Source organism: Carassius auratus, unplaced genomic scaffold (assembly GCF_003368295.1).
Source record: "Carassius auratus strain Wakin unplaced genomic scaffold, ASM336829v1 scaf_tig00027861, whole genome shotgun sequence".
In the NCBI taxonomy this organism is placed as follows: domain Eukaryota; kingdom Metazoa; phylum Chordata; class Actinopteri; order Cypriniformes; family Cyprinidae; genus Carassius; species Carassius auratus.
The window spans coordinates 4,562-32,393 of NW_020525633.1; the positions used below are offsets into that span (position 1 = coordinate 4,562).

Genomic DNA, 27,832 nt, shown 5'->3' on the forward strand with positions numbered 1-27,832 from the left:
TGTTGCCTATATTCACTTTAGTGATTTCATTTACATTTATTTAGACATAGTAGTACGGAATTTAATTATTGGGCCAAATACTTGTGGCCATGTCGTTTGTACAGTATAAAGTTTCACATTTTGTCAGAGTAGGAGCCGACTGTCGGCTGTGACAATCTCAGGACCTCTGATGTTAAATCGACATTGTGTGATTCTGCTTATCGATTCTAATTCTTATTAATTTTTCCAATAATAATGTAAAAAAACAGACATTCAGACGTCAAACATGTTCTCGATACCCAACCCGAGTCCTGCTTTGTATGCAGCTTATTATATATGCTTGGCCGCTTTCACATGAACAGACCAGTGGAGCACAATAACCTCCTGATTCCAGTGAGTCTGCTGCAACAGTAGACGCTTATTACTTTTTTCCCTTCCTCGTGCACATGCTTATTGCCTCACTTTCTGATTCTCCTGTAGGTAACAAGCAGGTGTTTAATTTCCAGTGAGTTTCTGTGAAATTCACTTGAGCAGAAATTAAGATGTGAACTGCTATTGATCTGCTCCATATTGCACTTTATTTAGTTCCACAGAATGTTCAGGATGTAGAACAGGTTCTAGAACACAAAAGACAGAACGGTCAGCCTTCACTGTTACAGAACTCTTATTGCTTCACACTCTTTCTTTCACATTTTCGAGCAAGTAGAGGATGCTGTCCCCGAAGGGTCAGTTTGTGATGCCATAGATACATCATAGAGAGAAATACTGCATTCTCAGAATAAAAACTAAAACTAAAACACAATGAGATACATACATAAAATTTGAGGATCACTGAAGGACAGAAAATAAAACGAAAAATACACAAACTACTACAAAAATAAATGTCTCCGGAATGGCGTGGAAAGTGTTTGTGGACCTGTGTGCTGAGATCAGCACCACTGATAAAGAGTGGCAGGTGTGGGTTGATCATGTGATTAGGCATCCAGGTCACATGACACAGAGGTGTGGGTGCTCTAGGATCTGGAACTTCCCAGACACTTTTATTTCCCCTCCTGGAACTGATCAGAATGTTGATTGTGTTTCTGTAGTTTGTAGGGATGTAACGATTAACTGTGAGCCGGTTGAAAATTAATTTATTGTTACCCTATTTTCCGGACAAAATTAATTTGACATGAACCAAGAGAAAACATTACCGTCTACAGCCGCCAGAGGGCGTTCTTTGCTGCTCAGTGCTCCTGTAGGCTACACTGAAAACAGAGCGCCCTCTCAAGGCTGTAGAAGGTAATGTTTTCTCTTGGTTCTTGGTTCTAAATAAATGTGACATAGTCCAGAGCGACTTTTTTCCTCGTCATGACGTATTTTTGGACTGATGCGAATTATACTTAGGTGCGACTTATAGTCCGAAGAATACGGTACATATTTATTTGATTTGGGGCTTTTTTAAAATTTCAATTTAGTTTTGCCATTTAGATTAACATTATATTAAAATTCTGTCATTAAGCAGACGCTTTTATCCAAAGCGACTTATAAATGAGGACAATAGAAGCAATCAAAACCAACAAAAGTGCAATAACATGCAAGTGCTATATTAGTATATTATTATAGTGTTATATTTCAATTTCACAAATAAACGTGCAGCATTTTCTCCAAACAATAATAAAAGGACATATTTAATGTATTATTTGTCTTAAATCTAATTTTGTAAAAAAAAAAAGAAAAATAGTGAATCGAATCATGAAATCAAAACCATGAATCGAATCTTGAGTTGAGTGAATCGTTACATCCCTAGTGGTTGGTTATGATTATGAGGACAATGACAGGTGTTGGTCGGTCATGTGATTTTTCATCCAGGTCATATGGCACAAAGGAATCAGTGGTCCAGGATTCGAAGGTTTCCAGACACTATTTTATTTTCCAACATAGAGCCGGCCGGAATGTCGATTCGGTCTCCATGGTTGGCTATGATGATGACGGTTCCCTGCGAATACAGGAATAATCAGACAGTACAACACCCTGCAAAAACGTCTGATTGGGCAAACTTTTTTTTTTTTTTTAAGATGTTCCTTGGTCTTACCTTTAGAGAGACTTGCTTTCCGAAGGTGACGTCACCAGACACCGTCAAGTGATCCAGCTCTAACATGTCAGGAATGCTCTCGAACCGTGTGACATATTCTTGAACCTTTAAGGACAAAAAAGGAAACTGGATCAAGGCTTCCTAAGTATTGGACTGTATATTAACCGTCTGTTGTGAGATATTCTTTTTTAGAGAATCCAGAAGCTGTGATCATGAAAATGTCCTTGTTTTTAAATCTTAGAGGGTTTGTTGCTGGCAGATTTGATTGTCTTGAATCTCTAGTGAGATCGTGCCCACACACTGCAGTGTGAGAGGAACACCGTGTGATTTGAATGAATCATTTGATGTGAATGCTTCATTAGGCGGTACCTTGGTGAAGGAGCTGCCCAGTTTGACGTGAGGAGTTGTTGGAAACTCGCGCCTCTCGCTCATGTTCAGAGACCCTGCCTCCAGGCTGTACAGGTTGGACATAACCAGGAGGAGGTCAGATGTGGTTTTGACAGGAAGGAAGCGGCTGCGAGGCACGTTGATGCCCAAGGCGTTATCAAAGCACTTGATGGCAGCACCCACTGCTGTCTCCAGCTGAATAACATTCAGCCCCCCATTTATAGTCTGTAGTAGAGAGAGAGGCAGAAAAGGATTTTAGCAACTATATGGACAAATTATATGGAATATTCATACTTGATGCTGTCAGTGTTTCAAATGTGCATATTTGATCAGTGACCTAGAAATATTATATTTAATAATAATATTACATTTTTCAAAATCTTGAAACATTCATATCCACATTTAAATGGGAAAAACCCTCAAATTTCCAGTGCAGTATCAAGCTTTAATATTTCCCAACTGTATATAAAATTAGACCTAAAATAGATGGAACAGAACTTTTCCTCGTTGTACATCCAATTTCAATTATATAAAAAATAAATAAATAAATGAAGGACAGGACTTGGTTCTGTTCATGAGTTGTTGATTGGATGGAGGTAGATCTGAATGAGAGTTTGTCTATTTATAAGAAAAAGACGAAAAATAAGAGGAGAAATCTGAAATTTGTCACCATAGAGAAGTCGGGTTGTGACATTTTGATTAAAAAAATTATAATGTGAAACAAATAATAATAATGAAACGTGTGGAATAATCATTCACAATAAAATCCATTTAGAAAATAGGACATTTTCGTTTCTTCGTGACTTAATTTTCAGATTTATGTTTTCTGTCAAGAAACTATTTATACTTGTTCTATGAAGAACAATAATGTTAAATGGAAGTGTGTAATGTTTAGGAAGTGTAAATGCATTGTATAGTTGGTCTTGGTATCACACAGGCAAACATGTAGAAGGTGGACAGCAACAGGAGCGGGAGGGATTGGATTTGAAGAAATCTAGAACAAACTCTAATTTCTTGCTGGATGAGAGCCTGTGCCTTAGGGGGAGAAATGGTGCTACAATATGGAGCTCTGCTGAACTGTGTACTACTCTAGACAGGGTCTGCAGGATCTTTAAAATCAGAACTTATGGTTACCTTTCATTTCTTTAGTTTTCTGTGATGGACTGAGAACAGAAAACCCAACAGAAATTGTTTCTATTTCAATTGTTTATTAATGTACTTTTCTAAATGTATTTTTTTTTTCACTTTCATTAGTTGCAAAACCCTCCATCAAACTCTCTGATCACACAAGTCTTGAACTAGATCCCTACTACTCAAATGAGATGTTGGGTCTGGTATAAAAAGGACACTCAAGCACACAGTCTCAATATCAGCTTGTTATAGTGCTTGTGTTTTGTAAGTGGGTTTTATTCCGAAGTGAACACTCTACAAAGAAGACAGCAGAAGCGCAGTGTTACAGGGTCCCACGTGGACTGATAAATTAATCAGGTTCTCAGCTAAAGTTTCAGAAGCGATCGTGCAAAGGAGAGGACGGCCAGGGGAATAAAACAGATTTCTAGTGCACAGCTATAAATAGTGCTGAAAACTTGAAAAGGAAAATTCAAACAAGAAATTAAGAAAATCAAATGTCTGGTTGCCTGAATTTTTTTAAAGGAAGCTGTATAATTTTAAGTTCATTTGACTGCAGTACTTTGATATGTCGTAATAAAACACAATGCTCAAGCTGTTGTTTCTGCAAGCCTTTAGTTTTCATACCTTAGGGTTGACTATAATTTCCATGTCCATGGCGTTCTGTTCCTGTAGTCTCTTTATGGCGGATAAGGAGATCCACAGGTTGTTGGTGTTGAAGATCTTAAACTTGGTCACCGATTTGAATTCATCTACATGAGCTTTGGGAACCTGGGCGATTTCCAATAACCGGAGCTTACCATCGTACTGAATGAGCGTACCTCCCTGGACAACACAAACACACAACCTTCAATGACAATGCTACATGCATAAGCCTCGTTCTCTACAAATACAGCTCATTTATTTACATGCATGAAAAAATCTATTTACCTCGAAATGAACTTTATGGACATAAATACAAATTACTGAACTTGGACTAAAAGAAGATAATTTCTTGTCACAGTGCTTTGCTCCAGAGTCTATTAATAAAGAATCACTGGCCTTGTTTACATCTGGTTATACAATCTGTCACCTTCCTTTCCTTTCACTGTTCTTACACATTTAAAATACACTTGGCTATAATGGCTGTTTGGTTGAAATTATAATTCCTCTGATTAAAAGTCACACTGTTGTTTTGGACTACTGTGTAATATCCCACACAAATAACATTCGCTCACCTTCACATCTGCTCTGGTCTTGTCTGTGACCTCCATGATGAACTCACAGCGTTTGCCGTTCGGCTGGCTCACCAGGTGGTTCAGTATGTACAGGTCTACCGTTGCGCCCAGGTTATCGATGTTGGAGACAAAAATATACTCCTTCCCTTCAGCGATGAGTTGCTCCAACAGACCGGAGTTATAAAAGCTGGCATAAATGTCACCATGACCAGGAGGATACCACACATCTGCATTCTCTCCTGTCATAGCCATGTCCTTAGCGACCGGCAACAAGGACTCCTTATTCACGCGTGGATACCTGGAGAATTTAGAAGAGAGAAAGTCTACATTTCTAATGTATTCTAATATAAATGTAAAAATAAAGATAATTGAAATGACTTATAAATATAATGATAGTCTGTGAAATAAAAAAAAAGTTTATACACAAAGCTGCATCGCTAAAAATCAGTAAGATATGAAGTCATAAAATAGCTCAAATGGATCGATAAAATAGATGCAAACACTAAAATAAAGTTATAGAAAGAAAAAAAATTTCAAGCCTTGTTTATATTTATGGACACAAAAAAATACATTGCTTATGCAAATTAGCTTTTAGGGGGGCTCTAAAATATTTTTTTGCGCTCTTGCATTTCAGGCTTATTCAGGTCAAATGAAGCCAGGGAAAACATCTGACGTTCTATGTAGCCTTCATCCTCCTCCTCATCCTTTCATCACAATGTCTCTTCCACAAGCATCAGCTTCAAACGGGACTAAATATGTGCCATCTTTTACCACTGTATTCTGAATAACACATGTAACCCTATCCCACGAGCATCTGTTGTTAGCTTTGAGGTAAATCAAATATTATCATATCCCCATTATTGCTTAGAAACCTCATAAATCTTTAACTTGTTTTTAAAATCTGACTTAGCAGAACACATGAAGCTGAAGAAATTCAACTTTTGTTCATCCAGCACTGTTTGTGCCAAAACCCTGAATTACAATCGTTTTCTTTTTTTTTTTTTTTTGATGTGCACTGTTGGGAATGTTACTTTAAAAAAGTAATTAGTTATAGTTACTCACTACTTGTTCCAAAAAGTAACTGAGTTAGTAAAATAATTACTCTATAGTAAAAGTAACTCGTTACCAGAGAAAGTAACTATTTGCGTTACTGTACAACAAAAAATAAATTGCTATATGTCAAAGGATTTGTATTTTTTTTTTTTTTTTGCAGTTTTCACAAGTCAGTTGAAATGAGTAGAACAGACAGGTGTTTGTACATAACTTTCAATATTTATTGCACGTCAACAGACAGCAAGAGTTTTATCCTGCACTTCCAAGTATAATCTTTGTAAGAAAAGTGTTTTTGGTGTTATTCCAAACACTGTAGATGTGTGTGCTTATATGATGTGTCATCAACCGAGATATATTGTACTTAAACTACATATATGTTACATTACTTTGTATATATCTGTGGTTAGGGTTTACTTAGCTATACTCAGAATACGTACTAAAAGAAGTCAAATAAATGTAATAAATCTGGAATAATAATTAACTTTATATAAATTACTTTTTTCCATTTTAAAAATGCATGATTTTAGTTTAGGCTTATTAATTCTAATTTATTTAAAAATAAAAGTAAATATATTTCTTGTCAGGTAAATGTGTGCGTGTGCGTGTGTGTGTGTGTGTGTGTGTTAAATACCTGCTCTGGTTGAAAGTGTGTATCTTGACTCTGTGGTGCGTGTATTTTTGTAGGATCTTCTTAGTGTCTTCATCCGTATTGAAAGAGTTCATAAGCACCAGTGGAACATCAGCATTATATGTTTTATTCAAGTGCTGAGGAGACCAGGGAAAGAAAAAATACAAAAATAATTATCCAGCAGGTTAACTCATGTTTTTTTCCATTAACATTCTAAACAATCTAACAATGACTGTGAACCCAAAATGTTTCACATTAATACAGATACTTTGGCAGGTTTAGTACATTCTGTAACACATTATGTTTTATCTGGAAAAAATGAACTCTAGATAATTCTAAATAACAGAAGTTATTTAGACAATTCTGTAAACGTGTGATCTTTAACACGAGCCAAGCTGATAAAACATGGTCTCTAATGGATATAGGCTTAGACATATCTCCTATCCAAACTAATCTAAACTGTTGGATGTGTTGGGAAAGTTTTCTGTTATGAATTTATGCCCATAAATCTCCGCCTAGAGAGAAGCAAGGCAGTACAGAAACAACCGTCTTTATTTCTGAGAGAGAAGGACAGATTACCCATTTACATGTACTAATGGGCCTTATTCAGTGAGTGGGATATCTGACTACATGAAGCAGGTAAACGGTCTGTCGATGAGACACTGAGCTGAATGTTCTTCAGTAAGGGCGTCCCACAGGGCTCAGTATTTGGCCCCTATCCTTTTTTTTCCCTCTTGCCCAGCACACAGCCTTCTCTGTTTTACTCCAAGTTCTCTTTCATGCTCACTACCTATCCTTCAGTCCAAGGCACTGAGAAAAATAACTAGCACAGAGCCTGTTGCTGCTGGTTTAAAATACTCACTCTGTATAAATGAAGGAATGTGTCTGTGTATTACAGCTGTAGATGAAGATGAAGAAAGCAAGAGAAAGCAAATACAGAGGAACATATGTTTGTGATTTAAGATCTAAAGGTGGAGGCCTATTTGCCCACTTTCAAATCTCTCAGCTGCTGTGTTTTCCCCATCTGGAGTGGTTTATATTTCTTTGGGTACAAATCTGAGAAGCTCTTTTATCTGAGATGCATTTTAAAAAGACAATAATTGAATGTGCATTCCCTACAGATAAAAACACCTGGAGAATATTAGAAATATAGTATCTTGCAAAATGTGCTATAAAAAAAAAAACAATTCACAGAATAGTAGCGTTGTGTCTTTTTAAACCAAATGTGGATTACATAATGCAATTTATGCAGGAAGGAAAACTGTCTATTCTGTAGGAACTAACAAACCTGTTGAAACCACAGGGGGATGATTTTTGGCTAATTAGCATGGTTACATTAGCCCTTGCTAAACAACAGTCTTTGAGATTTAACAGGAAGATGTTAGAGACCTTCATTTGTGAAACCATACTTCAAGCTTTCAGTGTCATAAGACAAACCTCAATCTGTTGGACAGTTAGATCCAGGAAAGTGTTCTCGTTACGGACACTAATAAGGCTCTTAGGCCCTTTGCAGCCCATGCTGGTTCCCAGACCTCCATTCAGCTTCACCACCACCAGCTTATTCAGACTGTCTGCTATGTTGTCTGGAATACCCTTGGCCTTGATCTTATCATATGGCTGGATCTGAAAAAAAAAAAGACAAAGACAAACAACTGTCAGTGAGGACATGCTTACATTTTATTACCATCTGAAAAGTTTAATTATAAGGGGTTTGGATTAAATTATAAATGGAGTTCATAAATGATCCATCAAGTGACTACAATGAAGTTTCTAAATTTCATCCAGATGCTGTTTCTTTTTGGGTATGTGTGTGTGTTTATCTCAACTAGAGACCATGGAGTCAGAAGTCAAACGTTGAGGTTAGTTAGCTCTGTTATGATGCCGTCTAAGATCAATCATCAAGAATCATTTTCAAATACACCAAACAACCACAACACACACTGTGCAAACACAACATTTCTCATAGAGCCAAAAAAAATTCCACGTTTAACCGAATAAACAGTCAAACTGCTCGATCAATAGTACCAGTGGGAGGGAGACAGAAAGACGAGCAGGAGAGACGATTGATGCATTTATGAAAGAAAAAAGCCTTCCCCTTTACTTCATTACTCTTGTTTCCCAGCGGGCCATGGGACCAGGAGACATCACTGATGAGTCAGATACCAATTAAATATCACCACACATTTACACTCAAATTCAAAGCACAATGTTCCACTATGATATTACGACAAACAGATAAAACAAACATGAAAAGGATTCAAATGTAGTATCTCCATCAAACAGCATTTTCCATGACATACACACTAGCTATGTTCACCACAAAGTTTGCGATTAAAGCACCGTTTCCATCCAACGAGTCATATAGAACAAAATCATCACTTCCTGATAAACTGGCACTAAATCTCACTATGAAAAGTAGGAGAAGCCACTGAATATATTAAATTTCATATGTAATAAAATACTTGAGCCTCAGAATGAGCAGACGAAACAATACATGTGGTCATTGCTTTTGAAGGTGGATTCCTGCTGTTTTGGAACACAGTTGTATAAGTGCAGTTCTGGGAGGCAATTATACAGAAATACTTTGATGATAGACTTGCAAAATTACAAAAAAAATATTTGAGATGCAGTGCAATGAGATCAGTCTGCTGGTTGGTCAGGTTATCTTGTCCCATTGCTCAGTCACATTAGTTTGATACGCATGGAAGAATTATTCCGCAAATGCATTTCCATCTCCCATTGTTCCATCTCCCATTGCTCTATAATTTTTATTTTTATTTTTTAATAAGTTAAAAACCACCCCAAGTGAGCAAAAACATTTTTTTGCAAATCAAGTGATTTTTTCCCCCCAAAATGTTGTATTTCCATCACTGGTTTCTGGTGCAATAATTCACAACTTGCATAAAAACAGGGTGATGGAAACATAGCTACAAACAGATGGAGAGGATAATTTAACCAAGGTCATAATGCTTGTCAGGGAGTGAAGGAGAGGAAAGCCATGACAGATATGTCTGTGTAAGAGAGGGGGTAAAGATGAAAAGAAAGCTTAATTTTATCCCCAAAACCTGTGAAGCACAAACCAAAATGCAGCGGATTCTAAAGATTTCACAGTTCATGTCAATCACACTGCTGACTGACACCATGCAGAAACAAATACTAACCCCTAACTCTAAGCTAAACCTTAATCTTGGTATAGCACATCATGACAGACTACTACTCTAAGAACTACTATTTGTCATGATCAATGCCATTTCTGAACTGGATCCTTTAAATCTGAACTTTTCTACTCTTCAGTTCAGAATCTGTGACCAAAGAACTGAATTCCATTCCTTAGAATTCTGCTGTTAAAAACATGAAAATCATCTGTAGATTCCTGGTCATCAGGTGCTCAAATACAGCCATATGCAGTTACAGTGATCAGATTAAATAAAAGCAGGAGTATTGCAGTGTTAACGTCTTATGTATACATTACTTGAGGTTTGTGGCTGCCAGGAGAAAGGCCATAGATGCAGCAGTTTCTCGCAGTGGTTTCAAAGAGAAAATCCTTTTAAATGGCTTTAAAAGGTTTATTCACTTAAAGGCCTTTATGTATTTTCAATCCCTAAATGATTCCTCCACAAACTGTTGGGACAGTAATCTTAATTCAGATTAACTGTTTTAATTATTTCCACTCTACAGGGAGTCTATTCCACTCATGTGTTCCTCTAAAAGCAAAAGATAATTGACCAAAGGTAGTTTTTCTTAATGGCATGTTACAATCACCTCTAATACCAACGTGTACACCGTCCTGTTATTTTATTTATGTAATCCTTAAAAACAGGTGGAGCAAAACCATTTAAGATCTTAAAAATAAGTACCAAAATTAGCAAACTGAATCAAATGTTTCCAACTTTAAACAGAAAACATATCTAATATGCTACAATGGTGAAAACGGTTTGTTTTTTTTATCCAAAACCTTAAAACTCTTTTTATCCAAGAGTTTGTTTACAAATAATTTCAACTAGTTTAAGAAAAGACCTACATGTTTGAGCCCAGGTAGTCATGCAATATGTAATATGAGGAATAATCATTGAATTCATGAATAGAACTGCTGCTTCATTGGTAAATCTGAAATTTGATATGTTGAATTTCAATATATTTACCACTTTCATGTGTTTTAAAAGAAAGTTGAGAACCAACAATAATCCTAAATATTTAAATTCACTTCAAGTTTTTGTTCCTGGACAAATATCACATCATGAGTTAATAAAACATTGAGCAACTTGATTCATAGTTTCAGTAAAAAATTTTGCAGTCTGTTGTTGACTTTTGCAATGTACATGCAACACAGCATCATCCGCATACATCTGACAAAAGACATCTGGACATACATTTGGTATATCATTTACATACATACATCCATACTAAACAATGGGCCTAAAATAGAACCTTATTTGATATCGCATTTATAATCCATACACATTGTTTTCTATTTTCTAAATGAGATTTAAACCACATAACGGCCTCAGTTGAAAATTTTTAATTGAATAACTAAGAAAGTAAAATCTCATGATTTACAGTTCCAAAAGCCTTCTTAAAATCCAGGAATTACATCACCAACTATACCTCCTTTATCCATCAAATATTTAATATATTCCAACATAAAACAATTTGCAGTTTTATTTTTTTCTAAAACTGAATTGCAAGGGGTGAAGGGAAAATTTACTATTATTAAGATATGTGACTATTTGCTCTGCTACCCATTTTTCAGCAACTTTCAAAATTATAGGGAGAATAATTATTGGTCTATAATTACTTATTCCTGTATAACTTCCAGATTTATGAACATGGGTAATTACTCTATTTCCATGCAGAGGGAAAAAATCCTTGTGTTAAAAATAAATAAATTATCTGAGTTAGGGGTCTGGTAAATAATTCTTTATAAGTTTACCAATTCCACCAATTCAATTCTTAGTTATTCTTGTGTGTCCTTTTACAAGCTGTTTCAGATCAGAGTTACTAGTTTTATTTTTCAATTTCTTTCTTCCCGTTTTATCTAACCAATTTGCATTTAAGTCTCCAAGTAGAATTAACTTTAGTAAAATCACAATTTAAGAAGCTTATATAATTTATCATAAAATATTTTTTTTGCCAAAAGGTGCCGGATAAACAGCAATAATAATAAAATACAAAATGAAAGAGAAACATCTAAAACTATACATTCAACATTAAAATTATAAGCTAACTGTTATTCAGTATACAGCCACACCTCTACCCACCAACCTATCCCTTCTAAAAAATATTAAAACCAGGGACACACAGCATTGCTGATAGTGAAGTAGTGCTCAACCATGTTTCATCCCAATCTGAATTTGTGAAAATTTTACTTCATCACACTTTTCCATATCATGGTGTCAAAGGCAATTTACATAATTATTACCATATTCATATACCATGGTATTTACATGTTAAGCCGATGCATTTCAGAGAACACCAATTACAGCTTTACATTTTTGTTTGTTGTTTTGATTGGCTCAATTCTAGTCTACTGTTCAGAATGCAATAAAACTAGGTCATCAGCCAACACTGAAATTAAAAACAGCACTGAAAATTATCTTCTCTATACCGACTGCATTTTTATGGCCTATAAACAAACATATGCACACACATTAATAATGACATGCATTAATACTCATGACTGAAAATCAATCAGTAATACAAGTTTAAGGTGATTCAGTAGCATTACAGAAAGAGAGAGAGAGAGAGAAAGAGAAAGAATAGTTTGAAATAGAATCTCTGTCAATCTCTTATGTTTGTATAATCTGAACAAATTAATCTTTTAAGCACTTAATAAAATGACACATTGTATGAGAACTGCAATACTATGTTCTTGCAAAAATTTGATACAAACATTTACTTGTATTGCGTGACTCCTTTAATTTATTGTTTCTGCTTGCATTTCACATTTTGAATAAAAGTTTGCTAAAAAAGTCCTACCAGCTCACATACTAATCACTTGTCTATGAGCCTTATTCATAAAATATGAATAGAACAAATTTCTTATTTATTGTGTGAAACTGTAGCAATTTATTCAATGTGTTAATACACATATGAATATATTTACGATTTAGACCGAAACTTGTTTTCTTGTGTCTTAAGTAGTGGTGTGGCTTAAGTCTTGTATTTCAGGTGTCTATATTTACTTGTTTCTTTTTATATTGTCACTTATCTTGGGTATGCTTCAAATAAAGCACGACTGAAATTGTTTTTCTATTGCTTTTGGGACCCAAAATGATTCAAACGTGAACATACACACAGTCTATTTTTAGTGCATGCGATTAAACAATTGCAATGCAGCTCAGGTGGAAATTTTGAGGCAATGAAAGGCATATGACTAAACATGAGCCCAGTTCAAAGCCACCATGACACCACTTCCCCCGAGGCCTTAAATTAAACATGGCTGACTAAGTTAACTAACCAGTCAACCAGAGATCAACAGGGAACACATAATTGCTGGTAAAGAAAAGAAAAAGTATGTGAGAGCTGAGCTTCCAATCAAGGGTAGGAATCCTTTATATAAACCTGGCGCACAGGTTAAATCAGATTGTTTAAACATGGTTTCAGGGTCAGCCACATTCCACTTTCTTAAAACTCAAACCTGTTCACATATTCATAATCGCACACACCACATAAATAAAATCTCTCAAAGATCCAACAACATCACAAGACCACAATCTCATTAGCTCAGTCAGAAAGCCACAATTCCACGTCTTTTTGCATCATAAGCACCTTAGAAGAGCTTCTCCATCTTGCAGAAAGAGAGGCTGATGGCAGTATTTAAAGGTTCATAGAGGCATTAAAAGCTAAAAGTTACAAGGAGAACATTACAGTTTTTTTCAATCGCTAACAAGCGCTTAACCATACTTCAGATACTTTTTCTAAACTCTTAACACAGACTCACACCTACAAAACACAATTGGCCAAATGGATAATTTTCTTCTCAAAAACACATTTTGTTAAATATATACTAAATCTTCATTTCAAAATAGAACACATCTTTATCTGCACACACCAACTTTACCAAAACACTGGAAATCTGACTCAAAATTAAATTATTCTGTCAAAGAATAACACTTGTTTTCACCTCACAAGGTACATACAGTCAATCAAAGTACACCAGGTTTCAAAATACTGGCTATTGTTGACATTACTAAAACTGCATAGACTTTTATGTTTCAGTTTTACAGGTATTTGCATGCAAAACATGCAATTCACTGTTTTACACTAAATTTCTTGGTTAGGAACTGTATGTCCAAATGTACAGTAATGTTCACATTCAAAAGCATTCCAGTAAAAAGCTATTTTTCCCTTTACTGTTTACTGCAGGAGGCAGTACAGTAGAAACACGGTATGATAGAACAGAACAGGTTCGACAGTATTGCTTACAGTGAACAAAATATCAATGAAACACATAAGAGCATTCTGAACATAAAACAACAACAGCAAAAAGCCCAGATAAAGGGGGGGGGGGGTTAAAATAAAAACAATCTCTCACTGCTCCTGCTCCTCTCACTGCTCCTGCTCCCCCTCACTGCATCTCTCACTGCTCCTGCTTCTCTCACTGCTCCTGCTCCTCTCACTGCTCCTCTCACTGCTCCTCTCACTGCTCCTGCTCCTCTCACCGCTCCTCTCACTGCTCCTGCTCCTCTCACTGCTCCTCTCACTGCTCCTCTCACTGCTCCTGCTCCTCTCACCGCTCCTCTCACTGCTCCTGCTCCTCTCACCGCTCCTCTCACTGCTCCTGCTCCTCTCACCGCTCCTCTCACTGCTCCTGCTCCTCTCACTGCTCCTGCTCCTCTCACTGCTCCTGCTCCTCTCAATGCTCCTCTCACTGCTCCTCTCACTTCTCACTGCTCCTCTCACTGCTCCTGCTCCTCTCACTGCTCCTGCTCCTCTCACTGCTCCTCTCACTGCTCCTGCTCCTCTCAGTGCTCCTCTCACTGCTCCTGCTCCTCTCACCGCTCCTCTCACTGCTCCTGCTTCTCTCACCGCTCCTGCTCCTCTCACCGCTCCTCTCACTGCTCCTGCTCCTCTCACTGCTCCTGCTCCTCTCACCGCTCCTCTCACTTCTCCTCTCACTGCTCCTGCTCCTCTCACCACTCCTCTCACTGCTCCTGCTCCTCTCACTGCTCCTCTCACTGCTCCTGCTCCTCTCACCACTCCTCTCACTGCTCCTGCTCCTCTCACCACTCCTCTCACTGCTCCTGCTCCTCTCACCGCTCCTCTCACTTCTCCTCTCACTGCTCCTGCATCTCTCACTGCATCTCTCACTGCTCCTGCTCCTCTCACTGCTCCTCTCACTGCTCCTGCTCCTCTCACCACTCCTCTCACTGCTCCTGCTCCTCTCACTGCTCCTGCTCCTCTCACTGCTCCTGCTCTTCTCACTGCATCTCTCACTGCTCCTGCTCCTCTCACTGCTCCTGCTCCTCTCACTGCTCCTCTCAGTTCTCCTGCTCCTCTCACTGCATCTATCACTGCTCCTGCTCCTCTCACTGCATCTCTCACTGCTCCTGCTCCTCTCACTGCTCCTGCTCTTCTCACTGCATCTCTCACAGCTCCTGCTCCTCTCACTGCATCTCTCACTGCTCCTGCTCCTCTCACTGCTCCTCTCACTGCTCCTGCTCCTCTCACTGCATCTCTCACTGCTCCTGCTCCTCTCACTGCTCCTCTCACTGCTCCTCTCACTGCTCCTCTCACTGCTCCTCTCACTGCTCCTGCTCCTCTCACTGCATCTCTCACTGCTCCTGCTCCTCTCACTTTTCCTGCTCTTCTCACTGCATCTCTCACTGCTCCTGCTCCTCTCACTGCATCTCTCACTGCTCCTCTCACTGCTCCTGCTCCTCTCACTGCTCCTCTCACTGCTCCTCTCACTGCTCCTGCTCCTCTCACTTTTCCTGCTCTTCTCACTGCATCTCTCACTGCTCCTGCTCCTCTCACTGCTCCTGCTCTTCTCCCTGGGCCCCTTGCTCTTACTCTTCCTCGTCCATACATTACAGTGTTTCTCTTTTTCTGTTTCCAAAAACATCACTCTTCAAAGTCCTCCTTTTATTGTATAAGTTTATTGTCTAAAAAATAAGCCCTGCCATTGAGTCTAAGCCAGATTGGAATCAGCTGTGGTTGGCCCAATTTACACAACATAAATCAGCTAAGATATATTGTTTTTGAACTGATATCATTGCAGAAGCAGAGGTTTTTATACTCTATCTAAGGTTTGGAACATTGTTTTTGCTATTGTGGGATGTTGTGTGTTAACATTTGTAAATACTACAAAAACGATCCATAATTTTGTTGGGAGGTATAGCTTGTCTGTTCAGAATATGTAAGCATTGTGGAAATGTGTTCAATGACTCCATATTGTGTGAAAACGACATGAAATGTGTGAATGGTATGGCCACAATAGATAGATGCTGTGCTAATTGTGTTTAGAGTTTTGAAAATGTGACAACTGCTTGGACAAATGCTTGTTAGCGACTGAAAAAAACTGTAAATATGCAGAGCATTTTTAAATCTGGATTCTGGAGTATTTACTGTATCGAACTGAAGCAAGAAGTCTTGAACTAGAATGTATACTTTCTACAGATGCATGCACATTATGAAACACTATTTAGGAATTCTTTCCCAGCACATAGTCCTCAGAAATATGATGCCTTGGACCAGTGCAGCATTCTCAATACACCTTACCTTAGTCAACATCGATTTATGTCTTGCAAACAGAAACTTTTTTTTTCTGTGATTGAACACAGTTGTTACTGATTTTGCTGATGTAAATGTGTCACCAAGAATGTCTTGTGATTGTCTTGTGGATTTAGAATGGGATGAAAACTACAAAGAAATTAAGCAACGTTTTTAAATATATATAATATTCCTGCTTAAGTTTTTGAAATTAATACAGTTATAACTGGATTATATTACATATTAATGAAAATTGCTATCATAATTAATTGTACATTATTTATATTTGTAAACTGGATGATATAATAATCTAAATGTATTTTTTTTAATTACAGCAGTTAACATTCTATATACAATTTATGAAGAAAAAATATATATAATTTAATATATATATATAAAAATTCAGGATTTTGAAGTGGGCTTAGGTGGGACAGAAAGGACGTGAAATGTCCTGATGAACTCAACATAAAATATGGGTAAAACTTTCCTGGTAAAAGTTCCAATAATCAAAAATCCAATAAGTCAATCCGCCACTTATCTTGGGTATATCTACTGGGACAACACTTATGTCATTATTATAGCAAACATAAGACGTGATGTCGCAGAATCCAGACATTATATGGCAACAGACGAGGACTGGTTAGCCTTTATACACCCAGCAGGTGTTAAAGTTTCCATAAAATCAGAATTAAAATGCTTTGGGTGTTAGCATCAAGATGGTATTCTTAAGGTTATCTAAAAGGAAGCGTGCTCCAAAACAGTGACACAATTTGTATTTAGAAAACATAAGCATCTCTCTCATGCTCTCTAGAATCCAAAGCGCCTGCCCCTGCAATATAAAGGTATACTGTAAACGCTGGAGCGCCGGCTGAGATTAGTTACTGAATACACAGTGTAGTAATAGGAAACGTTTCAGAGAGTGTAAATATGCTTTTGACATTAATCACTTACCCCATGTCATTCCAAACCCATAAAAATAATGACTTTATTCTACAATTATTTTGTTAACACTCTCCTCTGTGTCTCGCCACATCACTCAAACTGCCTACGCTCTTCTGTCAGCCACACCACAAGGATGCGTATTTATCCTTTGATTTGAAAGAGAACAACAGATATGGCTACTTTAAAAAGGGGGCGGGGCTGCTCAATATGTCCCTCCCTCTCTTCCTGTTTCAGTTAAAATGACGTCACCACATAGAATAACAATGCTTGGTTCAAGGCACTTCAGGGAACCTTGAACTTTGAATTAGCATTTTTTGTCAAAGAAAGTTTTACATGTGGATATACACACAGTGACACACCCTTAAATTACAATAAGAGAAAACACAGACAGCCCATCCCTGAAGTCCCAACCAAATATATTACAGCATTTACTGTTTATGATATATAACAGCAGGAAATTCTTTTCTATGTAACAGGTAATGACCTCACCTTCTCCAAATATCCTTAAATTAACATGCACACCCACATACCCACAAAGGTCTGTCAACATCACTCTTTAAGCCTGGAAGGAGTTGGAGGGAGCTTGGTTTCAGTGCTTGTCTTGTAAGTGTGGATAAAACAGGAATTTCTGGAGCAAGGCATTTAATATCCTGCTCTGATAACCTGGCTATATGGTGCAGACTATAGTATCAAACATTTCAGGGTTTCTGGCTCTTAAAGTACTGCATTGCATAATCATCATAGACCCAGAGGAAAGCAGACCGACATTGGTTTCTTTATGTGAAACACACACACACACACAGCCAAATCAAATTAGGAGACACTTTTTTTTTATGGTTTGACTTCCTTACACCCTCCCTTGCCCAGAGACAAATCGATTTTTAAGCTTTATTTATAATTTTCCTTGCACACACACACACAAACATTCATACAAGGTCTATCTACAGGTTAATACTGTAACTGGTCTAACTGGACCCATAAACATTGGATACTAGAATTGTATGAATGTCATGAGAATTCATTCATGCTGGAATGTGGGCAGCTTTTAATCACAGAGCCTAAGGCACCACTAATGTCCATACATGAGACTCAAAGCCGAGGCTCTGAGTACTGCCCGTCTGTCTGTTTTAATGCTTGAAGTGTGTATACTATAGATACATTAGGCTTTAGTTTCTCTGAACATTCAGTTTATAGGTCTACAATCAAATTAAATTAATAATATGAGTGTAATATGAGTAAGTGTAAGAATTAGGCCTGTGTTGCGATCAATCACTTGCTTCTCTTACCGAGTCCTCAGGGGGCCTGTTGATTTTTGCCCATTCTACTGAAGGTCCCTTCACCTGAAGAAATCGCTGGAATAACTTCCTAAAGCCTTCAAAGTCCTTCTTAGACACCTGAGGAAGAGAGCAGGTAAAAATACATTATTGAGGAAGGTCTCCTTCTGAGAAACCAATAATTTTCAGTCATTTAAACTTAACCTCTAGATATTTTGACAGATTATGAATCACTAGGCCTATCCAAGGTATTTTTATAATAGCGGTTAGTCAATATGCATTTTTAATTATCAGTGAAAATGTTCTTAAGGACATCGGGTGTCACCTTCCTCCACTGAATCACACATTTGTTATGATTCTAGTCTGCAAAACAAAAACAAAACAACAACATTTTTTAGCATAAAAAAACCAACCTGCCAGCATAACTTTCTAATCTTGTTTTGTACTGTCTGCCAATTAAAACTCGTAAAAGCTTGTGAAATAATTAAAACTCTGCTGTGAAAGATCACTGAGTCCTCACTGTGCACATCATTAAAAATAAAAAATAAAAATTATGAAAATCCATAAACTCCTTGTGCCTGCTGAGAATTTAAAGTTCAATAACTCTGCACTCTAATCAAAGTGTAACTTGATAAATAAACCTGGAAAAAAAGCTTGTGAGGCAATATTGAGCAAAGAAAACATCAGTAAACACTTTAGTATTAAGCGACACTTAATGAAATGGATTTTCACAAATAATATAGATTTAGGGTTGTCACAATATTAACATTTCCATAGTTTATCCCATTGCCAGTAAAAAATATGCATTGATTCTCAAAACTAAAACTATTTGAAAAACTATTTTGAAATGTAAAACAATATAATATAATCAAAATAAATATACAAATCAGATCAGAATAGAAGGATCATGACAGTGAAGACTGGAGTAATGACTGTGAAAATTCAAAGAAATACATTTAAAAAAATATAAAAAATGTATAAATTGTAAAAAAAATATATTTCACAATATTACTGTTTTTACAATATTTTTCTTCAAATAAACACAGCCTTTATGAGCATAAGAGACTTATTTCATAAACAATTAAAAGAATCTTATGAACCCAAAACTTTTGAACAGTATTAAAAATATATTTACATGTACATACATTTAGATTACTTTTTTTAATGTTATTTGTTTGATTAATATTAATAAAACAGCAACGGGTCTATTAGGATGCATTCACTGGCTAATCCACAGATCTGGTATTTTGACACACATCAATTTTTTCCCCTAATTAACTGACTAGGTTTAGATTTAATTCACCTCGAATTCTGACTAAGAAGGGCAATTGTAATGACTTGATTCACAGTGCACCCACAAATATTCATGTGAGAGTCAAAAGCAGCCACTTATGAATCAGAAAATGTTACTTTACTGTGTGGTTGAAATAAAAGTGCTTTTGACATCTCTACTCAACGACAGTATCTCTACTTAGCTACTATAAATGGTAGAGTGATAGCATCCATGACATGGATGTCTTCATAAAAGAGGTGCAAGTGCAACTACGTAAACTGTAATCTGACGACATCTCCTTATCATACTTTATTTGAGCTGGCAGGGTGTGGATTTTAGTACGTCATTTGGCAGTTAAAGTTTGGGTGGGATTACGGGAGTTTGTGTGTAATGGAGAGGGAGGGACACAAGTGGTCAGTATGTGTCACTGTGATGACGGCTAAGTCTGATTATTACCATATGGTGCCGAGGAAATACTGGGGTGGATCGCCAAGCAGCTCAGAGTTTTGTTTTCTGACCTTCTCAAACTGACTCAGAACAGAGACATTTGGTGAAAAAAGGAAAATGAATGAAGAGGGAAAAATTAAAGGTAGCAGGTAGGGGCTGAAGAGAGATGCAACATTTCATAGCTAGTCTCATAGTGAGACTAAACATCCGCTCAGCAGTGCAATGAAATCTCTTCTGTCACACTGGAACGCCATTCAACAGTTGCTGCACTCAAATGGCATCTAAAGAAGGTCTCGCTCATTTTTCATCTTCGTTACCTTCGTCATTCCACTGTGCACTGAGACTATAACAAATAAATGATGATTTCTATTTCTAATTAAAAGTGCATTCAGAAATTGTTCATCTCATTAACATTAAAAAATTCTACACATAAAGGGCCTGTTTACACCTGGTCACTTCATGCGTCTTATCTGATTGGATAGCTATCCGATCGTTAAAAGACCAGGTGTAAATATATAATATTTGTTAATTATTTGTAAATATATAAACACGATCGCTCAAACCATTCCAGATGAAACTGGAAAAGTGTAAATTAATCTGGTTGTTGTAACCACATATGCAAATTTAACTTTTCCCAAAACGTTACAATAATAAATGTGTGAGAGCGTGTTAATCTATATGACATTAGTCAGATATGACAGCGCTAATGCAACACACATCGCTGCGGACGAGTAGATGAGCATCTCTTCAGCACACGCAAACTGCTGCGAATGGATGGATCCGTGAAAGTAAGAAGCAGACTTATCTTTTGATTTCATTGACGTGAACTAAATTTAAATATAACGCAGGAATTGAAGACTGGATTTATATCCGTTTTACGAAGAAACATTTATGAAGTGTAAATGGAGACGTTTTAAAGGGGTGGTTCATTGTTTTTTTTTCTGGGCTTGACTGTGTTTATGGGGTGCAGTCTAACGCGTTAACTGAAAAAAAAATGCATTATTGTTCACATAAGCCTATTTTATGAAGCCAGAAATAAGAGATGGGCACTGATAGGTTAGCAAGCCCAGTGTGTTGTGATTGACTAAACTGCCATTAGTGCGGGTCTAAACGTCCCACCCATCACCTCAGCAGCCCCTACACTGGTTGTATCGTACACATCCTTAATATCACTTATCAGTTTGAGCCCAATTGAGAAGCAAAGGATATTACTGAAGAGGATTGTGCAGAACCTGTGTAAACACAGCTTTTAATGGTAGGGCTATGTTTTTAGCTTGTTGTCGTCTCATACTTTGAGATACACTGTTATTTGTAAATTATACTTCTTATGTTAGCTTTTAATATACTTTTTATCCTGATTAAAGCTTTAATACAGAACGGCAACTGCATGCATGTCCATGTTTAGCGCTTCTCATAGATATGTGAAAATAAGTATATAATTGTATCATTTTTAGAGCTTAGCTGAATGAATGAACGAACGAATGAATGAACAAGAGAGAGAGAGAGAGAGAGAGAGAGAGAGATGCAGAGCAAGGGGACGTAAGGAACAGTATTAAGAACTGCTGCTTTAAAACATTGATTTTGAAACTTGTGAATCCATTAGAATCGTTAGAAGACAGAATCGCAATTCATATATGAATAGATTTTTATGTGCACTTCTAGTTTTCTCTTCCTCTTCTCTGAAGCAACGCAGGCCTCGCCCGCTTTGCTTCCTTTTCCCCCTTTCACCCCTTTAACAAATCAGATAGATATCCGATCAGCGAAAACGCATGAAATGACCAGGTGTAAACCGGCCTGAAGAAATTAGTGTACTTTTGAAAAGTGTATTTAAAATGATGTACGCTCACTTGAGAATAAAATTCCAGTCATGACAACGGTCTAATAAGAGCAGTTTTTTTTTTACATGGAGCAGGATCTCCTCCTGATCTGACATGTTGAGATTACATTACCAACCAAATACTACTTGCTTTATCCCAGTAATCCCTTAAGTACATCCTCCTTTCATTTGTGGAATAGGTTTCAAGGCTGACAATGAATAGTTAATTTCTACAATTACATAAGTAAATATAAAAAAAATTTTCACGATGCTGAAACCATTATATAGTCCTGATCACACCTAAACTACCATTCAACAGTCTGAAGTCAGTAAGATTTATTTTTTGAAAGTGATGAATGCTGTCATATTGAACTTTCAATTCATCAAAGAATCCTGAAAATATATTTTGGTTTCCTCAATTATAAATGTTTCTTGAGCGCAAAATCATCATATTAGCCTTAAGGATTATGTGACACTGAAGACTGGAGTAATGGCTGCTAAAAATTCAGCTTCGCCATCTCAGGAATAAATTACATTATGAAATATATTAAGTTAGAAAATAGTTATTTTAAATCGTAATGATATTTCACAATATTACTGTATTTTTGATCAAAGGCAGACTTTGTTACAAGACTTCATTCAAAAACATTGAAAAAAACCTTACAGACTTCAAACTTTTTAATGGTAGTGTACATAAATCATCATTGTAATAAAAAGGTAAATCAGTTAGATGAATTTAACAAAATGTGTTTAAATGTTCGTGAACTTGTATCTCACCTCAGCTTCTGCACCTTTGGCTGTGCTCAAGAGTTTTTCCAGCTCGGCCTGCATAGAGCTCTCCAGCTGCTGTCGCATCACTTCCTGAAACTCGGCCATCTTGTTGGGATCGCTATGTAACTCTTTACTCAGACCTACAAGTAAAGCCAAAATCTTAATGTTAAAGGTTTACATTAACTTCACAATGGAAAAAACCTCCTGACCTTCCTAACAAACAGTTCAGTGAGCAGTTTCCCAGCAAGAAATCTGTAGCAGGCCGATGAACAACCTTCCGGTACAAGTTAAAAGTGATTGAATTTAAGTTTCTCTTAAACATAAGAGAATCTATGTTTGATCTAATATCTTGTGCTTTAATACTTAGCTTCTTAAATACTTTGGAATACAGATAGAATTTTTGTAGACAGATATAAATTGACTAAAAAACTAAAATATATATATATATATATAATTAATAAAATGATAATTTTGATAGTTTAAATAGTATCAGTGAAGTCAGTGTTCAAACTTTTTTTTTTAAATATCCTTATGAAAACAGCTCTTATGTCACAAGCAAGTACGCTACCTTGGGTGCCACAGTTCTGATGATCTGATTGAATCCGGTTCGACCACATTTCTTTGGTATGCACCCATTTAATTAATTCTCGTGCCAGTGTGCCAAAAATGTATCTGCTAACATTCTTCCAGGCATGTGTCACCCAAAATCCAGAAAATGGGAGTGTCAGCTGGCACTTGAAAAATTAAACCATTTCTGTTTTTCTCAGAATTTGTTTTTCAGAATTTTACTTTTAAATGCTGAAAAAAAAAAAACTTTCCAGTGCAACAATTTTTTACATTGTCTAACACATTCAAATTTTACATTTATTCACTTAGCAAACTCTTTTATCCAAAGCGACTTACAAAAGAGGACAGTGGAAGCAATCAAAAAACAAAACAAAAAGAGCAATGATATATAAGTGCTATAACAAGTATCAGTTAGGTTAACACAGTACACGTAGCTTAGTCTAACACACCAGCAGTACTATCTACAAATAAAACTAAACAGTGGCTTGACTTTGATTTATACTTTATTGGGCTGTTTATTATGGGTCAGTTATTTAGTCCCTGAGCAGACACTGTTGTTCACAGTGATTCACAATACAGATCTGGTCCCTCTGGAGGAACCAGAGCTAAAAACGGCAGAGATAATGCACAGTCAACTAACAGGATGAGCAGGGGTAATTTTCTATTGAAGACTGACTGACTGTACATTCCCTTTCAGTCGGGCACTCTCAACATGATGTCTTGCCAGAGAGACCAATCCACTTCGAGTGTAAACTAAATGAGTCAATGCACAAGAAGTCAAGGAAGCACTACTACTAGCAGTAGCTCGGGGGCGGTTTGAAGATCACTCCTCTTGCACTTCGCAGCCAGCCGAGCTCTCTAAGGAATGAGCTAGGCCCCTCCACAAAAAGTGTACCAGCCATATCCTTTTGGATGTCAAATCACAGCATCAGCTGAGAACCTGAACTCTCTGGAGAGGACAATTTGCCATCCTCTGGAAGATTTACCATCTTCTGGGATGGTAGCAAGGCCAGATCTGGAGTCAGATCAAGAGTCAGATCTGGAGATGATAGCTATGCATTCCCATGCCGCTGAGAGGGTAGGGCTCGAGTGGAAACCTCCGCCGCACCCAGAGCCCAAGTGCCATTCTTCCCAGAAGTGCCTGAGGAGCTCACTAGGTTATGGATGGCACCTTTTACTACCAGAAACCGGCCTAGTAGATCCTCCTCCCTCACCACCCTTAATGGGGGAGCAGCCAAGTAGTATACGGAGATCCCCCAGTGGAGCGGTTGATAGCGATGAAGTTGTGTCCTGGTACTGCTTCACCTGGCGGGTGAAATGGGCCTTTCCATCTGGAGTCTGTAAGCACTCATCTGGTCTGACTGGTGATGCTTATGCAGCCTGTGGAGAGGCTGCCTGCACCCTACATGCCATGGTTGACAATTCGTGCCTAGTGTTTGGGCCGGCTGACTCCGAGGTAATCCTGAGGCCACTGCCCGGCTATGTGCCCAAAGTCCCCACTACTCCCTTCAGGGATCAGGTGGTGAGCCTGCAATCGCTGCCCCTGGAGGAGCCAAATCCAGCCCTACCTTTGCTTTGTAACTGTTCGAGCATTGAGATACTGCGTAGACAGGATGCAAAGCTTTGAGACCTCAGACAAGCTCTTTGTCTGTCACGGAGGCTGGCAGAAGGGCAATGCCCTCTCTAAGCGGAGGATGGCCCACTGGATAGTGGTTGGCATCATCGTGGCTAATCAGGCACAGGGTGTTCCCTACCCGCTCAGGTTGTGAGCTGACTCTACTAAATGTGTTGCGTCTTGGCTCGTAGTGCTTCGCTGACAGATATTTGTAGGGCTGCAGGCAGGGCGACCCTCAACACATACTAGATTCTATAGCCTTCTTGTGGAGCCGGTATTCTCCTTTTTTCACCTCAAACGGGTAGTGGTATTGAGAGGCCCTAGTTTAGTGTTGGCCTTCTAAAACTGCTCCCAAGTGTCCATACTGTAGGCCCTGTCGAGCTCCTCTGTCACCTCACCAGCCATACATGGAGGAACGTCCATCACCAGGCCCTCACTCACTGAATCCTTAAGAACTGGTAGAGGGCTGGGATCCCATATGTGTAAAGTCCACGGTATAGCTTCAGAGCCTTTGTTACCGGCAGACTTCTGCCATTTCCAAGAGCGTTACAATCACCTCTAATCTTCCATATGCACCTGCTGGGTGGAAACCTCCTTCGGGAAGGATGGGGCTTCCGCAATCTCACTGAGTGGGTAGTGCCAAGACAACAGTAACTGTCCTTCTTGCGAGCCCTGGCCTACACCAAAAAGGGGCCGGGCGGCTTGCACAGGACATTGGAAGTGGCAGCATCCATGGCGCCTTGGCATGGATTCCCAATTTGTTGGTCATAATGTCGAGAGTGATTGAATGAAAGAGATCGTCTCGGTTATGTATTGTAACCCTCGTTTCCTGAAGGAGGGAAAGGAGACGTAACGTCCCATCGCCACAGCTGCTGTACCACCACTGAGTGATTGGTCACTGGCTCAGCTCCTCATTGAAAAGTTGATTATACACTGCACCGGCTGCATACTAATACTCATGCTGTGATCAGCAGCAGCTGGATGCAATAATCACATGCATTGGCTCGTTTAGTTTACACTTGTATCTCTGCCGAGATTCCCAATTCGTCTGTGACCAATGTGAGGTCTTTTTCCCTCCTTCAGGAAACGAGGGTTACAATACATAACAGAGACGTTATTCCACTTACACAGCTAATTAGTTTCACAAACTCGATTATTTGATAGTGAATCATGAATGGATCAAAATCTGCTTAATGAATTTCACTATTGCTCAAAAACATTTTGACATTTAAATAGATAACATTTCAGAGCATTATGTCTTTTAATGTATTTTTTTTTTTACAAATAAATGTAGCCTTTGTGGAAACTTTAAAAACCATTAAAGAATCTTACTAAGCTAAACAGTGTATGCCACAAAGTTTTGTCGTAGTATTTTCAAAGTCCTAAAACTTTTTTTTAATTTCCAGGTTTTAAATTAGATTTAAAATCCTGGATTTTCAATGTGACCTCATCCTTTTGGACCCAACTGTACATTCAAAACACTGCTGAACGCAAACAGTCACAGAACTTCAGTCACTATCCCCTGTAATCGTGTTTAACATAAAATCTCTTTAAATTACAGACACTGTCACTGACAGCCAAACCAAGGAGTCTAATGGACAGATAGTCTGGAAGGGTCTGGAGTTTACAAAATGCTCTCTATAAACCCTTCCATTTCTGCAACTTTCCCAGTGTTTCACTCAGCAGTAACTGAGGAGTTCATTCAGCTTTCACTCTCATCAGAATTCAACTGACAGCTTGTAAATGGTGAAGTAAGATCCAGTTTGATCACTTGATACCAGTAAGTCATCTAATAAATTAAGATATATCCAGAGAACCAATATAACCTTTAAAGTATTTAATAAGCAAGCATATAACAGCAAAACCAGGACTTATGAACATTCTTACCTTCAACGTACAGCGACATAGTCTCTGTCTTCTAAACTCTATAAAATGCTGTTCGGTTAAATATTACTAAAATAATCCTTTTCCCCCCAATCCCGTTTAAATCATGAGAAAACCAGCAACACAGCGAGAGTCCTGTCTGGGATTGAGGCTTATTAGTAGTAGTAATAATGATACAGAAGGTCAGCTGATCGATTCTCTCATTCTGTTCAAGAGTGCTTTCCTCCGGCGTTCACGCGCTTAAAAATGAACCACCTCTCTCTTACTCTCTCTCCTCCCACTGACTATCGAGTAGCTCAGGGTGAATAAACAGCTCGTCGACCTTTACTCGCGCGTTTATTTATTGCTAAAAAGAGGCGGTGTGTTATATTACAAGGTGAAATAATAAAATGCATCTCTCGGGAGTGTATATTTGAGATATACATTTGTGCTCAGCCCCTTTAGTCCGTCATTATTCAACACGTCACAATAACAATCCAGTCGCACTTCCTTGATCACGTAAACCCGATTCTGGTTGTCTTGGGATCATTTCTATGATTTTTAGGGTCAGTTTTATTTGCTTTGTTTAGGCCGGGGAGAATTAAACATTTTTATTGTACCATATTCTAAAATATGAAATGTTGATGGCTAATGTTACAATGGTATCATTTAGTACGGACTGTACGCATTATTGCGACATTTTCGCCCTTGCCATCAGCGTTACTCAGCGACGCTCTCCTCTCAGTGTAATGACGCTTGACGTTATGCTTTTAGAAAGGAGTTTAGGAACAGGGCAGAGAAGGTGGTTCCCTGGCGTTATAATATTTTAAATGCAAAGTGAATGTGAAAGTAGTTTAGAAAGTGTCTTACTCTGAAGGCTGGAAGATGCTGTTGGGGAGCTGCTGAAGCTTGTTCCGGAGCTGCGACGTGTTTTCCTCTCTGACCAACCAACTTTCTCCTCTCAGAAACAGCAGTGCGGGGTCATGGAAACACGGCGGAAGTGCTTTGCTAAAAACATTGTTTACGAACACCCAGAACATCATACGTTGAATTAACTTTTTAAAAGAACTTAAAATAAATTAAAAGA

The 27,832-nt window shown here is 37.9% G+C and overlaps 1 protein-coding gene across 2 annotated transcripts; it reads right to left on the reverse strand.

The window, feature by feature from the left end:
• Positions 1-534: 534 nt before the first annotated feature.
• Positions 535-27,832, reverse strand: LOC113079380 (UTP--glucose-1-phosphate uridylyltransferase-like). Of its 2 annotated transcripts, none has more exons than XM_026251634.1 (10): positions 27,616-27,832; positions 22,707-22,840; positions 18,406-18,513; positions 7,904-8,089; positions 6,470-6,603; positions 4,786-5,083; positions 4,196-4,393; positions 2,423-2,665; positions 2,054-2,158; positions 535-1,957 (listed from the first exon to the last, which is right to left on the reverse strand). In XM_026251634.1, exons 2-10 carry the CDS (start codon positions 22,803-22,805, stop codon positions 1,850-1,852), a joined length of 1,479 nt encoding a protein of 492 aa, XP_026107419.1. In that variant the 5' UTR covers positions 22,806-22,840; positions 27,616-27,832; the 3' UTR covers positions 535-1,849. The 2 variants fall into 2 exon arrangements, with proteins under 2 accessions (XP_026107419.1, XP_026107417.1); XM_026251632.1 differs by lacking the exon at positions 27,616-27,832 and adding an exon at positions 26,770-27,083.